Raw genomic sequence first — 15,135 nt, forward strand, 5'->3', positions numbered from 1 at the left:
TGGCGACTAGCTGGAATGCTCCCCAGGGAGTGGAAAATGTGCATACACTGTGTTGCGGGTAAGCCTGAATCCGATGACCGGGGTAATAATATGTTCCGCGCCTAGAAACAAAGTATTAGGCGCTTTATAAATGTGAGCTATTATTATTATCATTATTATTATTATTCAATCCATTTTTGTTTAAATTTATCTATCGATAATTTGATTTTTATTTACTGACCACCTTGCAAACTTAGTGATATTCTTTTATATTCTCACCAGAAAAATGGGTATTTCGGAACACACAACGAGGTAGTTTATTGCACTTCCACGTATAAGATGTCGATATGATATAAATATATATATATATGATTACATTCGTTTGATTTAGTTTAACTGAAGAAATGCAGGCACATCAACCTTCGGTTCGCAAATCACGACTCACAGCTTTGCGGATACCAGCGAGACCAATTAGGCTCTGCTTAAACTTGTTATTAAAGTATGGATTTTTAGGGCCATTTGACAGAAGAGATCCTAAGCTAGGAAAAGTTCCAGAATGTATATATATATATATATAATTGTATTATACGCATTGTATAGTAATGTTCCAAACTAGGCATTTACTTTCATGTTTATACTAGAACCAAACCTTTTTTCAATGTTCATTATTGACAGAAAAACAGCGACATGGAATGGAAGTTCGGTAGAGCTCAGCTGTGGCTTCGGGTTATCGAACCAGTGGTTGAACTCCCTCCACCTTTCAACCTTATCCCAAAATCCGGGACAGTACAGCGCATGATCAAGAGGTGGATCGGACGTGAGACGCTGAGCCGGGAAGAAGTAAATATCATTTGACACAAATAGGACAGCCCTGATGAGGAAACAGTTATGATTGAGGAATATATGTCCATTAATACACAATAGCATTCCCACACACAAATACCGCGCCACACACATTCATGCACCCACACACACACACGCGCGCACCCACCCATACACGCACACACGCTTTACCATCTCTCCCGTACTCAAACATGTCTCACACCCTCCCCCCTCCCCACATACACACACGCACGCACGCCAACATGCATTCTATCATATACAGTTGGGTTATGTTTCTCACACATAAAAGAACACAAACGTCAAAACACACAAACACACGTACAAACATTGAGGATTTATTTTACAATCAATCGATTTCATCGCTTCGATTTGATTTGATTTAATGATTAATGGTTAATGGCAATTTAAAGTGAGTATATCAGAAACCACGAAGAAGGCCCAGTATCGGTGGGGGGGGGGGGGTTCATTTAATAAAAAAAGACCACTCACTTTGTTTTCTACCATTTTATCCTTCATTTTTTTTTTACAGGATGAAGAAAGACCTGGAGACCCCGAAAGGGAATCCATGGTATGTTTATTTCATATACGATTTATTGCACTTGCTCTGTAGACTTGCTTCTGCGACTGCCATGACTAGACGACTTGGCAGACCAGTTGCTGCTACTACTACCAAGACTACTACTACTACTACTACTACTACTACTACTACTACTACTACTACTGCTGCTGCTGCTACTACTACTACTACTACTACTACTACTACTGCTACTACTGCTACTACTACTACTACTACTACTACCACTACTACTACTACTACTACTACTACTACTACAACTACTACTATTATTACTACTACTACCACTACTACTACTACTACTACTACTACTAATATGACTACTACTACCACTATTACTAGGCTACTAACACTACTACAACTACTACTACTACTACTACTACTACTACTACTACTACTACGTCTTCTTCTTCTTCTTCTACTACTACTACTACTACTACTACTGCTGCTGCTACGTCTTCTTCTTTTTCTTCTTCTTATACTACTACTACTACTACTACTACTACTACTTCTGCTACGTCTTCTTCTACTACTACTCGCTTTCTCTCACTCTCTCTCTACCGTCTACTTCTACTTTAACTACGATCACTATTACTACAATCAGTAATAATATACTACTACTGCTACTACTATCACTTCTACTACCACTACTACTACTACTACTACTACTACTACTATGCTACTACTAGTAATACTAATACTTTTTCTACTTCTTCTACTACTACTACTACTACTACTACTACTACTTCTCTCTCTCTCTCTAATATTACTTCTACTACAGTTACTATACTACTTCTACAACTACAATACTACTATTACTACTACTACAATCAGTAATACTACTACTAGTAGTAGTAGTCTATCATTACGTACATACTTTCGTTAGTCATGTTAGTACAAATTCTAATGTGATGTACATACTTTCATTTGTCTTTATTATTATCATTATTATTATTGCTAATAATATTATTATAATTATCATCATCATGCTCTTTTTTTTAAATGTATAACTAATTCTTTATTTTGTAACAGGTTCTGATTCACAAATTATTGGAACGCTACCAGGATCAGAAACGCGAATCGACGCCATCCTGTTGTGGATTTACCATCGAAGATTTCAGGATATTGAAAGAAAACTTTCTTTCTCTCCGGTCAGTGATTGCTTCGTTTCATTTCATTTCATTTATTTTATTTCCACACTCCATTGTAAAATACATGCTTTCATTGTTTCATTCGGGTGACCACGGCTACTTGCATTTTTTCTTCACTTTTCTTTGTTTACATGTTATTGCTAATGTATCAGTGACTCAAACATTAATTACATCTTTCTTAATTGCTATCGAATTCAGATACAATATTTGATATACAAGCTTTGCTTAGTAATAAGCCAGTTTATAGTTGCAGTCTGAGCATGAGCAGAAGGTCATTCCAGATCAAATTGTGAAATACACGGAGGCAAAATAATGAAAGTTATGTAATCATTATTCGTTTGTTTTCGTTTAATCCATGATACACAGGTGGAAATATTCTTTGAAAAGGGGAAAACAAAGGATATTTATGTAGCACCTCCATCGATGTAGGAGTGATTATTTCAAAATGTACAAAGTGGGACCTCTTCATGTTTTGAAGATCTGTGGATATTCGGGGGTCATTTGGAACATGTGCTAACCGTGAACTGGTCTATAGGTTCCCTATATTTCACAATGTATATGAATGAAAATATATACTCGTGTATTTGAAAATAGGAACCACATCTCAAAAATCCTTCGCCTGATCGAAATGAGCATCGAATCTCTGGAGGTAGTCGTTGAGGGGCTCAACATCCGAATCGGAAAGCTCAACGACACAGACACTCAACTCGACGGCATCGATCACAATCGGGTCCAGATTGAGGACGACGACATCGACCAGCTGACTGATGACGTCACAAATCTGGAGAAGTGTGTACGTCACGCAATGGCCCGTCTGCAGAGTACTAGCTTGATTACGCAGATGGCAGAGATGTACAGTCAGGGGCGTACAGTTGTCAATGACGATGAAGCGAGGGGGAAGTTGGAGTCCTATCGACAGGACTTCGACAGCTACGCAACAAATCTTTACGCGTGATCGCTCAGAAATAAATATGAAGAGAAGGTTGAGGTCTGGTGAAAAGGTGACAAATAATTTGTGAGTTATTATCGGTCTTTGAAGTTAATATGGAAGAAATGTTGCCGAAAGAATTGCCTGTCAAATTCTCTTGTATTCGGAATAATGACAGGAAAAAGCTGAATATTAGGACCAAATTCCATGCTTACATTGTAAACACGTGCGTGCATTACCCCATGATTTATGTGTAGCTTGCCGCACTGCCACCCCCCCCCCCCCCCCCCCCTAGTTGCGGCTTCACTCAGGCAAAGATGATTTTGGTTAAATTACCTCTTCCCTTGTATACATTATACTTATTATGTTAAAATATATTGATACTATATTAATAATTTCTTTATATTTCATTATTAATAATTTCTTTATATTTCATTTTTAATATTTTACTATCTCGTTGATCATTCTTCTCCTTTAATTCTATAGTGCTGTTATTGAGAACAATTCGCTGGAGAACTCTCCTAATAAAACCACTACCTTTTAAGCAGATGTTATCCTCGCTCATGTGACTCCTCCAATACCATCATCCTAATTAAAGAAGATTTTATTTTTATTTTTGTATTATTCATTTATTTATTGCAACCATGAGCTGCATTTCAAATAATACAAAGACAGGCATAAAAATGATTCACAATATAGGTATATATACTTTGTACAATAAAACTGTATTAGTTTGCACTTTAAATACATAAATACATGAAAATAGCATTCAAGAACAATCGCATTTAAACAAAAATTGGGGAAGGAGGAAGGAAATCTTGAAAGATTAGAAATATAACGTTTTCTCTTAATCAAAGTCTGGAAAACAAACATCTTGTAAGACATAGACATAGGTTAATTGGCATCACATTACAATTTACATGTCTTCGTTTTGGTTTTTGTTGGGTTCGAAGTCCCATGCATTCTTGATACAATAAGTATCAAGTATGACCAATCCACCCCCCCCCCCCCCTGTTGATGGTGCCCCCCAAAATTTCTGGACCCATACTACGCCGTCGCATTTTACTGAAACAAAAACTGTGTCAATAAATGCAATTTGAGACGATTGGGGAAGGAGGAAGGGAATCTTGAAAGATTAGAAATAATGTTTTCTCTTAATCAAAAACTGAAAATCAAACATCTTATAAGACATAACAAAAGTTTTATTGGCATCACATGTCAATCTTCATGTTTTAGTATTGGTTTCGGTTTGGTTCAAAGTCCCTTTGAACTTTGATACAATTAAAAAGCCCACACAAAGAAGGCGGAAGGAAGCTAAGATGGTAACAAAGTTCATATTTCAACCAGCAACAAAAAAGCAGAAAGACAAGGATATATCTATTCATTTACATTATATTTCATTACATCACTTGTTCATATCCATTGAACACTTCATTCTTAGGGGCTGTGATGGCTTAATTTAGCTCGGCAAAATAAAAGTTCGTAATCACTTCATCTGCAGACGTTAACAGGACATGATGGCGTTGAAAGAATGCTCCGTTCTTTCCTCTTTGACCATGTTGGTGGTATATTTTCTTCTCGTATTCCCATGTCTAATAACAATTCACGGAGATGCATTGCCGACCTCAAAGCTGACTGTGGAGAGTTCTATTCAAGTATGCTCCCAGGACCCTAAGCTGAAGGAAGCTTGGTGCGACAACAGAAGACTTACTTCAATTCCTCAAGACCTTGCTGAGGATATCGAGCTACTCTCCATGCATAACAACAATGTCAAAGCCCTTTTAAACTCCTCGTTTGTAAGATACCCTCTCATCACAACCCTAGATCTTCGTTTCAACGACATCAGGGCCTTGGATCACACAGCTTTCTACCCTCTCAGGGATCTGAGGAATCTATTGATGTCTTTCAACCCACATCTTGTGCTGCCGGATACGGGGTTACTCCGTTGGGCGAGTAAGCTGTCCATTCTGGATTTGTCCAATTCAAACATGATATCGCTTCCTAATGATACTCTCAGGTGGAGCCCAAAGCTGGAGGAATTAAAGTTGTCACATAACCAGTTTGCTTTCATCAACATCAGTTCGTGTGGCACGGTCAAGAACGTTCACTTGGAGGGGAATCAGCTGGCACACCTCAGCGCAGAATCTTTCAATTTAGTGTGCGATATTGATGTTTTGGTACTGGTAGAAAACCCAATCAAATCAGTAGATCCTAATGTGATTGCGTCACTAAATGTCCGTGATTTACTGATCGGAGACTCCCCTCTACCTTTGAAAGTCTTCAGAAACCTATTTATGGGGATCTCACGTTCTGAAATAGAATTTTTGTCAATTACAGGGTCCAATTTGACTGCGATTCCAGTAGATTTCTTCGACTCCTTTTGCAATTGTCCTCTGTCTTTTCTCGACCTTCAGACGGTTGGTCTGAAGGCTCTCTCTCCGTACCTCTTCTCAAATTTAACCCAACTCGACAAACTTTCTCTCAGCTCCAACAATATAGTTACGATCGAGCCGGATTTCTTTGAAGGAATGCAAGATTTAAGAAGCCTGGAGCTGGAGTTCAACAACATACAACACATTAATCCATACAATCAAACATGGAATATAAAAGTACAAGAGCTGCAATTGTATAACAATTTGCTTATAGAAATTTCACAATCTGCCTTTCTAGGGTTGAAATATTTAACCCTCTTGGATTTGAGTAGGAACAAAGGCCTCACTTTCTTAGAATTCACAGCGTTCACCGGACTTGATAGCATTCAAAAGATATTTTTATCTGAATGTAATATACACCATTTGCTATTGGAAACCCCATCGTTAACATCACTTTTACTGAACAATATTATAGAAGGAGATCATGGGTGGGACCCCAAGGAATCCGTCAAACATTTACGTTCTCTTATATATTTAAACCTTGATGCGACGGATCTTGGTGTGTACGATTTGTGGTTTATGAACGTTTCTCTCTTCGATGGGATGGATAACCTAACGACTTTGTACCTGAGTAAAAATACCAGATTCTCGTGGAATTTAGCAGGTTTGCTACCTGCTTCGTTCCAGAACTTCAAGAATTTGCAAAGCCTTAATTTAGACGATTGTGATATTTCAATCATTCATTCACATCTCTTTCACGACCTGGTGTCCCTTCGTATGCTGAGTTTATCAGGAAACAGGATTCAGCTACTTCGTTATGATATGCTGACAGAGTTAAGGCAACTAACACGCATAGACCTTGATAGAAACCTTCTATCTTACCTTGATGAGACAATATTTTCGAACAATCTACGGCTTAAATATCTTTCATTAGCAGACAACAAACTGACCCGTCTCAACCAATCTACTTTCAAACCGATTGAGAATTCCCTGTCATCTCTAGACTTATCAAGGAATCCTATTTTCTGTAATTGTGATCTAAAATGGCTTCTCGATTGGCAAAAGAGATCACCGAACCTCACCATGCAGCACACAACAATTACTATTTGTTCGTCAGCATCTCTTGCTCCTCTTCGCGAAAAGCCTCTCCGGGATTTTGATCCAAGTAATCTCTGTAGGCTCAGCAGTACCATTCCATGTTTTATTTCTCTCGCAGTCATTTGCATGGTTGTCATTGCAGTGCTTGTGCATCATCATCGATGGCATTTGAGGTATAAACTCTTTCTCTTGAAACTGGCATTAGTTGGCTATAAAGAAGTCCGAGACGCTCGCAATCACAATGACTACGAATTCGACGTAAATGTCATTTGCTATGACGATGATGAAGAATGGATTCGTGACCATCTTCGTCCGGCTCTTGAAGAAAAGCTTCCACAGTTTCAGAGGAATGTTTTTGGTGATGAAGACGTCGTGCCGGGAATGCATTATCTAGATGCAGTTTATCACGCGGTGACTCGGAGTTACAAGACACTCATTGTGCTTAGCAGAGCCGCTGTACGCGATCGCTGGTTCATGCTCAAACTGCGCATCGCCATGGACCACGTGAGTGATACTCGAACCGAGTTCGTTGTTGTGGTCTTCCTCGAAGACATCCCTGATGATGAGATACCTTTCATGGCGAGATTGTATCTCAACGACGGCAGACCCTATCTCTACTGGACTGATGATGTAAGAGGACAAGAGTATTTCTGGAATAAATTGGCAAAGAATCTGACTATCAATCTAAAGACTGATGACTTGATCCCAAACGAGTAGATATGTTTCGAAAATAACTGTTGACCTTAAGCCATGTCATGTTAAACATATCCAACGTGGGGATGAACCATTGGTGTACCTCCCTACTGCGAATGGAGGCCTAGTATTTAACAAAATCAACATAACTTAAAGTGAGTCTACGGCTGCCCAGAATTTTGAATTTCTAGTTTTGGCATAAAAACTTCGATTTTTTGCTTCAGAGGTTTTATTTCAGAATATAACAAAGTATATTTATGGCAAAAAAAAGTATGCTGACAGAGTTGACTGGTTACCAACGAAAATAAATAACAATAACTATCTAGTATTAGGATTTCGCGTCATTCTTTTATTTTATTGAATCGTTGTTCAGGCCTAATATGTTTTTATTTGAATACAATATTACTCAAGCTGAACAAGAGTTAAAGTGTGTACTAATAATGTAAAGTGTATGATTTAAGTAACTCTACATTATGATTATATCAAACCATTTTCCAACATTGTATCAGAGCCTGTGTAAACTAATCATAACTCGTTAATATAAGTTTGTAATAGTAACGTAAATATGTATTATTGGACTGTTTATAATCTTGTTGCAAACATACATGTATGCTTATCCTGATAATGATCACTGCAACAATACTTTTGAACGGCAACTTTCTGTATAATTATCAAGTATATACTCTTTACAAACGTGACGTTAAGGTTTGGTCCCCACACGTAAACATATCTAATTGATACACGTCTGTAAAAACACAATTACATACACACACTCTATACAAACTGTTAAAACAAGCATGAGTATATTTAGAAACATTATTTTGCATTGTCAGTGTAAAGTGCCTTTGTATATATTGTATTTATCAATAATTTCTTATAACATTCAGTAATACCTAATTTCTTTAGGTCTTATATTTCAATCATTTTATTGAATCAAATAATCAGTAAAGTAAACAATTACATTGTCTGGTCACACCAATTAGCTGTATATTGTTTCTTTATCTTCTTTGATATATACATATATTTTCTTTTTCATAATTTCTTTATCATGTTCATGCGTTTTTGCCACTTAGCTGGTTCGCGAGCTCCTATGATTTTATACTGTTTGCCTGTAATAATTTGATTTAATTATTTTGGTAAGGGTTTGTTAAACCAGTGACAGGTTCAACAATGTTTAGACGGCAGTTGATTTATCTGTAAATTATATCTTATGAAAGGCGTTTTCAAAAGGCAATATTTTCGTTATTTTCGATAGTTTCTTTCTGGGCACCATAATGGTAGTTTTAAAAGCAGTTGTTATTTTTTTTCTTCAAATAACTATTTTATACTCTATTTTTCTCAAACAATATGCACATCTTTTTTAAGCATTCGTGTGATATTATTATCAAAAATGAATTATTTTGCTTGATTTTATTCTATTTTATTTATTCATTAATCATCAACTATTAATTCAATGTAGATCATTATGGTCCAAACACAAATATTATAAATACAAGCAGTTTTTCAACGATACTAGCAAAAATAGTTAACATGATACTACAGTAATAGGCGGAAGATTTCCTTGTTAATGGTCAGAAAGCTTTATTATTCCATTGTTTATAGGGGTTGTGAAACCGATCCCTCTATAGGGGCATCTCCCTCTCGAGATCTGTTGGCAAATTATTTCAATTTTTGTTTTCTTCAAGATTTATTCATTTAATTGTATAAAAAAAGAACATTTTGTAGTATTTTGAACAGACGTCTGGTTACATATTTAGTAGAAATAAACTCTATGTCCAAAACCAGACAGGCTTCAGGGTAAAACACTAAAATATTTTTTAGTAATGTTATAGAAAGTGTTCATTATTTTGCAATGGATAAGAAATATCTTAGGGGTAAATAAGAAGAGTAGTACATTAGTTGTGTTGGCTGAAGCTGGAGAATATTCTATGATTATCGATATATGTAAACAAATTGCATGAAATATTTGATTCGTATGAAAATTGTTGATGAAACTCTTTGTTATATTCTTCTTTTTTTTGTAAAGAAGAAAAGGTAGCAAAAAATGGCTTAGTAATGTTCACAATTTATTAAAGAAAAATAATTTATATTATAGAATTAGAAAATATTATAGATAAGAATAAAAAAGTCGGAGTGGAAACAGAAATTAAACTTCGAGAAATATATGATTCTCAATTTAGAATGGATTTAAACAGTGCTTACAGGAAGGAGAAAATAAATTGCGACCATGTAGATTGTTTCAGCAAAACATGAAACAAGAGAAATATTAGACTTTTGTAAAAAGTAATAAATTACGTAAAAATATTTTTCGATTTAGAATAAGTTAAGATAATTTACCCATTGAAATCGGAATGCATTGACGCCCGAATAACTTACCAACATATTCACGTACACGTTCCTACAATGGTTGTTAGAGTAAGGAAATTGGAGACGAAACCACACTACCATCGATTGTACAATATTTAGTCCCCAGAGTATATTGTTTGAAAAATTATAATTATTGATAAGGAATTTAGATTTGAACAATAAAGAAACTTTCGTAAAAAAAATGAAACTAGACGATACAAACGTTATTTGTAATTTTATTTAATTTATAAGACGTGTTGTACCTGTAAAAGGAGAATTTTTAATACTTTGTGCATAATGAAACTAGACGTTAATACAAGTTTTTGTAATATTATTGAAGATGTGTTATACTGTATGTAGTTAAATGTGAAAACTTTGTACAGGTGGGGAAAAGAAAAAAAAGAATTGCTATATGATTACTTTTTGTTTGTTAATGTTAATTATCTGTAACAAAATGTCACTGTGCCTTCTGACGATGTTATTTCAATAAATTTAAATTCAAGCAATTAAAAAACGTGACCTTGAAATAAATATTGATCAATCTAGGCACATCTATTTCGTCAAAGAATATCCAAGATTAAAGATTGAAACAGACCCTGTTTAGTTCACGTGCATTAAATACCTGACAAGGAGATTTGTGAATAAAGAAGAAGGCGGAAGGAAGTTTGAAGAAAATGATAATGGCGTGATATTACAAAACCAAATGCAGAAAGACGATCATACATTCATTTAGAGAGAAGATGTAAGATGAGAGAGGAAATAGAGAGAGGGGTAGAGAGAGAGAGAAAGAGAATTTCAGATAGAGAGAGAGAGAGAGAGTGGGTGGGTAATAAATTTGTTGGAATAATAGTTTCAAAATTATGTTTTTCTTTTGCCTTTCGATTTAAAAAACTGCATCAAAAAGCATTAACAATCATGATTATTCGTCCTTTAACACAATGTCTATCATTTATATTAAATAAACCTTGAAAATCCCCCCCCCCCCAAAAAAATGGCGGTAGTTTAACACGTCATATCTGATATGACAGAACGCTGAATCAAACAAACAATATACAGCCGGGCTCTTTTCTGTCAAATAATGATCATAGATTTACATTAATGATGAGCAATTGATAGGGTTTGTTAATTTCACTGGTTTCTTTGATGTCGAATGATGGGCTGCTTTGATCGTAATTACAGCGATGCCATTGGGACTGTCTTCCTTCGTCCAGTAGAGTTTGAAGTAGCGTATATCTCGCAGTTTTTCTCGCTCTTCTGAGTCATCGCCGCTGGTGTCAGGGTCAATCATGTAGCCTGTGAGCTCGTGAGCACCGTCGCTGTCAACGTCCATGTAGAATGATTTTGCAGTACCAAAGACACAGAAATATATTCGTCGTGGATCTCCTGCCAAAACAAAGAAATTTAGCAAATCTTACGAGGAAACAAGGACAATTATTCTCCTGAACTAATCTTATCTTTAATTTTTTTTTTAATATTGACAAAACACACACAACAAGTAATATTGCTTAAAAAGCAAAGTCTGAGTTCAGACAAGACAAGATACGTACAACTTCAAGATACTGAATGTCCGTCCGCGGTATAGGTGACGTATTATACAATAATAATTTCACTTAATTTAAATTCATTTTTCATGCAATTATAGTTTCCGACTTTTCGCCAGCCCACATACAATTATACTGTTAAGAAGGACACTAAGAAGGACATGGAATTATGCATATTTCTTAATATTGGTATGGTTAAATCTTCTGCAAACACCCTCTCCCGGCGACTATTCGAAACGTTGATTAAACGCTTTTTGATGAAGGTAATTTGAGAGCTAGCTACAATGTCTGTAACTTGTTTATATCATATCACCAATGTTTTCAGTATGAAATTAATGGAATACCGTGATATTACAATAAAAATGCAATCAAATATAATTATCTTTTCATGATAAATCCATGATTTTGTATTCGAAAGACCTTCATGAAGAATCTTTCTATCTTTCCGCGTAAAAAGTTAATGCCTACCCTATCAAAACAACTCTTGGTTTGTCCATTTGTCATTTTTTTCATCAAATTTATCTCTTTGTCTAGGTTATATTGGCAGGCCAAACAAATGAAAAGGTTAAATTCCAACGGCATTTGAAAGACAATACTAATTTAGAACTTCCCTGAAAAGGGGGGGGGGGCTTGGAAATGTCTTTATAAAGTGGGAAAATAACGCCTTACGAATATTAGTTGTCGAATCGACTGAAGAGCTATAGAGCCAGTAAGTAATAGTCTGATTTTCAGACCATTGTACCGAATGGTCGTACGTTTTATGCTGCGTAAAGATTCAATCAGTTTAATTATGGCCATTACAAGAAGTGGGTTATTATTACCAAAGAAGAAAAAAGCCAGTCAGTCTTTCAATAGTGTCTGACAGTGAAGTTTAGCAAGTAAACGGGTTTCCTTGCATAATTTGAATATTAGGACACTGCTAATGTTTAAATTTCGCAGATAGGACATACATGACATGTTCATAATTCCTGCAAGGTTCTACAGAATTTAATGTTGGTTGCAAAAGGGACATAGTATCTTTAATATTTAAGAATCGTTACAATTTTTGTTACCTAAATGATATTTCGAAGATACTTAAAATTATGATAATTCATATTATATCAATTAATAATAATGATAATACCCGTTTCTTACCAAGCGCTTTACCATCAATATTAACCAAAGCGCCTACAATATTATTATTACCCCGGTCATTGGATTATATCACCATTCTGCACAATAAGGTGCACATTCTCCACTCCATGAGGACGTTAGAATTTGTCGCCTACATGCTAATTTAACCACAATGACGTTCGCATCATACCAGGTACACATTAAACACCTGGGAGGAACCATGTAAATAAACCAAGTAGTTTTAAGAGATGAAGGCCCTACTGGCGACAAATTATTCCAAGCAGCTGCCGTTTTCTATGGTTGCACAATGGAATCTACTGGTGTGCTGTTACCTTTGATGTCCGAGGTTCGAAGCCGCCAATATCATTGGAAAGCTTGAGTTGTGATTTTTTTTTCACAAAGAAATATTCTTAATATTTCACTATTTATTTGAACTAACAAGGATAAAATCGAACAGATGATCAAATATGAATACAAAAGCCTAATTATGTCAAGAAATTTGCTTACATTGTATGATAGCAGCTTTAAAATAGTAAAATTGTACAGTCCTAAAACCTGCAATTTGACACTTTTCCAATTACTTACGGCTCACGAAAATAAAAAGTGAATTTGTTCATGCACAATTCTTTATGATGTTTTATGTCAGATTAGTGCCACACATGCCCAGTCAAGTAATTTTGATTAATATTTCAGGAAGCTTTGCTCCATTTCCTTTCGCTTGCCTCCTGTAAAGGTAAGCACTGTGAACTGCTCGTATTATCAGACGAGTGGTAGCGAAAAGTAATTATCATTACAAAGGCATCTTCCCCCTTTTTTTTTTAAGTGGCCCGTTAGTTTGCAGCTAGGCAGGAATCTTTTGTCTACGTATCTTCATAAAGATCCAGTTAAGTACATGCCTGACATATTTTCTCCTGGCGGCATCGAAGTTGGTACAAAGGGAATGAGCTAGATATGACTTCATCTCTTAAGACTCCTTGATGATACACAGAAGGAAGTATTCTTTACAAGAGGACAAACAAAAGGCAATCGTGAAGCACCTCCGTCACCTTGGCCGTAATCATTCTAAAGGTGAGACGTCTCTATGTGAAAAAGATCTGTGGATATTTGGGGGTCATATTTTGTACAAGTGCTTATTTCCGAATAATGCCCATTTACCTTTAAAAAAAGGGTCGATTAAAAGCTGAATAACTATACTTCACCAAAAACATCAACTAACAACAATTGCCCATCGAGATGCGGTTATCAGACTCCCCCTTGTCTTAACATTCTTTTATAGAATTGAAATAAAAGAACGGGAGAATAAAAAATTCCTCAAGTCAGGTCGTTCAACTGTACAAGAAATGTATTCGATAACATCTTCTTACGAACAAATGGTAGGCAGGTTTTCAAACGATGGGGAAACATTAAAATGATGTTTTCTCCAGATTCATCCCTTGGTTTGCTACGAATGTCTACTAGCATAACCAGAGCAAGGTTAATCCTATCTTACCCCATTCTCTTTCTACCGTTATAAAATGCAGATGAGATATTACAAATTCGACGTCACAAATTGATAGTCTGTATAGATTTAATTGATTTGAAACGAATTTAACTAAGACAACTGCCGAACTTACACAAAATATTGAAAGGCAATCACTAATTATAACAGAATTGCAGTTAACGATTACAAAGATATTATAATATTCTTACACTCCTTAGGACGTTAGTCAAGAAACAAAACTTCCGACTGTTGACCTAGGCCATTTTTTGTGGTTAATACACCGGTATCTTTTTCCTCTCTACATCACAGCAAACTAATTTGTTATATTGTCAGTTCCCAAAGCATTCAAATTAGGGACTTTTAGATTCGCACGAAGACAATAGGGGATTGCTACGGCCGACGTCCTTTTAATGCACTGCCTTGAATGGACGTCACATGTATCAGTCCACGCAAATCTAAAAGTACCTATTGATGGCAGGGTGCAAAGTGAATACGAAGGAATTTGTAATGGAATATCGCACCATGGTCCACTAAGGATTTGTTTTAAAATGTGATTGTAGTGATGTGATAGGCAAGTTCAATGTAACATTCATACGAAGAGTAAAATGATGCATGTATAATAAAATAAAAATAAATTAATAATACAAATAATTTGACAGGATAAGCTGGAAATAGCTTATATTTACAATGTGGTTCTATTTACAACGTCAGTATTGATTATTTATTCATTTAAAGGTACAAAATAATCACTATAAAAGTCAAGAAATATAAGCACAAACATTAAAAAAAATACTTTGAGGTTAACAACATTTCAGTAAGGGAAATAACACTAATAAAGAAGTTAATCAATATTTTCATAATTTTTCAAGTTACACATGAATTATGATATCATACCTCTTGTTCCATGTCTTGAGTCTCTAGTGATAGGCACCTCTTAACCTCAACTTTAAAATGTGTGATGTTTTTAATTGGTTTTAAGTAGTGTTAAAAATCTACTTCGATGAAAGAGAGGAAAAG

At 35.5% G+C, this 15,135-nt stretch overlaps 2 protein-coding genes across 2 annotated transcripts; both read left to right on the plus strand.

The window, feature by feature from the left end:
* Nucleotides 1-657: 657 nt before the first annotated feature.
* On the plus strand, nt 658-3,710 carry LOC115921863 (transient receptor potential protein-like). The gene is made up of 4 exons (XM_030980128.1): nt 658-819; nt 1,352-1,390; nt 2,429-2,547; nt 3,142-3,710. The coding sequence occupies exons 1-4, from the start codon at nt 667-669 to the stop codon at nt 3,500-3,502; spliced, it is 672 nt and encodes a 223-aa protein (XP_030835988.1). The 5' UTR covers nt 658-666; the 3' UTR covers nt 3,503-3,710.
* A 637-nt stretch (nt 3,711-4,347) lies between these two features.
* Nucleotides 4,348-9,264, plus strand: LOC100891845 (toll-like receptor 3). Its single transcript, XM_011685727.2, has one exon. It carries the CDS (start codon nt 4,990-4,992, stop codon nt 7,660-7,662), a length of 2,673 nt encoding a protein of 890 aa, XP_011684029.2. The 5' UTR covers nt 4,348-4,989; the 3' UTR covers nt 7,663-9,264.
* Nucleotides 9,265-15,135: the final 5,871 nt, after the last annotated feature.

This window comes from Strongylocentrotus purpuratus, unplaced genomic scaffold (genome assembly GCF_000002235.5).
Source record: "Strongylocentrotus purpuratus isolate Spur 01 unplaced genomic scaffold, Spur_5.0 spur5_scaffold_10, whole genome shotgun sequence".
In the NCBI taxonomy this organism is placed as follows: domain Eukaryota; kingdom Metazoa; phylum Echinodermata; class Echinoidea; order Camarodonta; family Strongylocentrotidae; genus Strongylocentrotus; species Strongylocentrotus purpuratus.

Bases quoted from the DNA above. Each gene is read 5' to 3' on its own strand.
- LOC115921863 (XM_030980128.1), top strand. From the start codon at position 667: ATGGAATGGAAGTTCGGTAGAGCTCAGCTGTGGCTTCGGGTTATCGAA. The intron at 820-1,351 runs GTAAATATCATT...TTTTTTTTACAG, and splicing joins AGACGCTGAGCCGGGAAGAA to GATGAAGAAAGACCTGGAGA. The intron at 2,548-3,141 runs GTCAGTGATTGC...ATTTGAAAATAG, and splicing joins GAAAACTTTCTTTCTCTCCG to GAACCACATCTCAAAAATCC.
- LOC100891845 (XM_011685727.2), top strand. From the start codon at position 4,990: ATGATGGCGTTGAAAGAATGCTCCGTTCTTTCCTCTTTGACCATGTTG.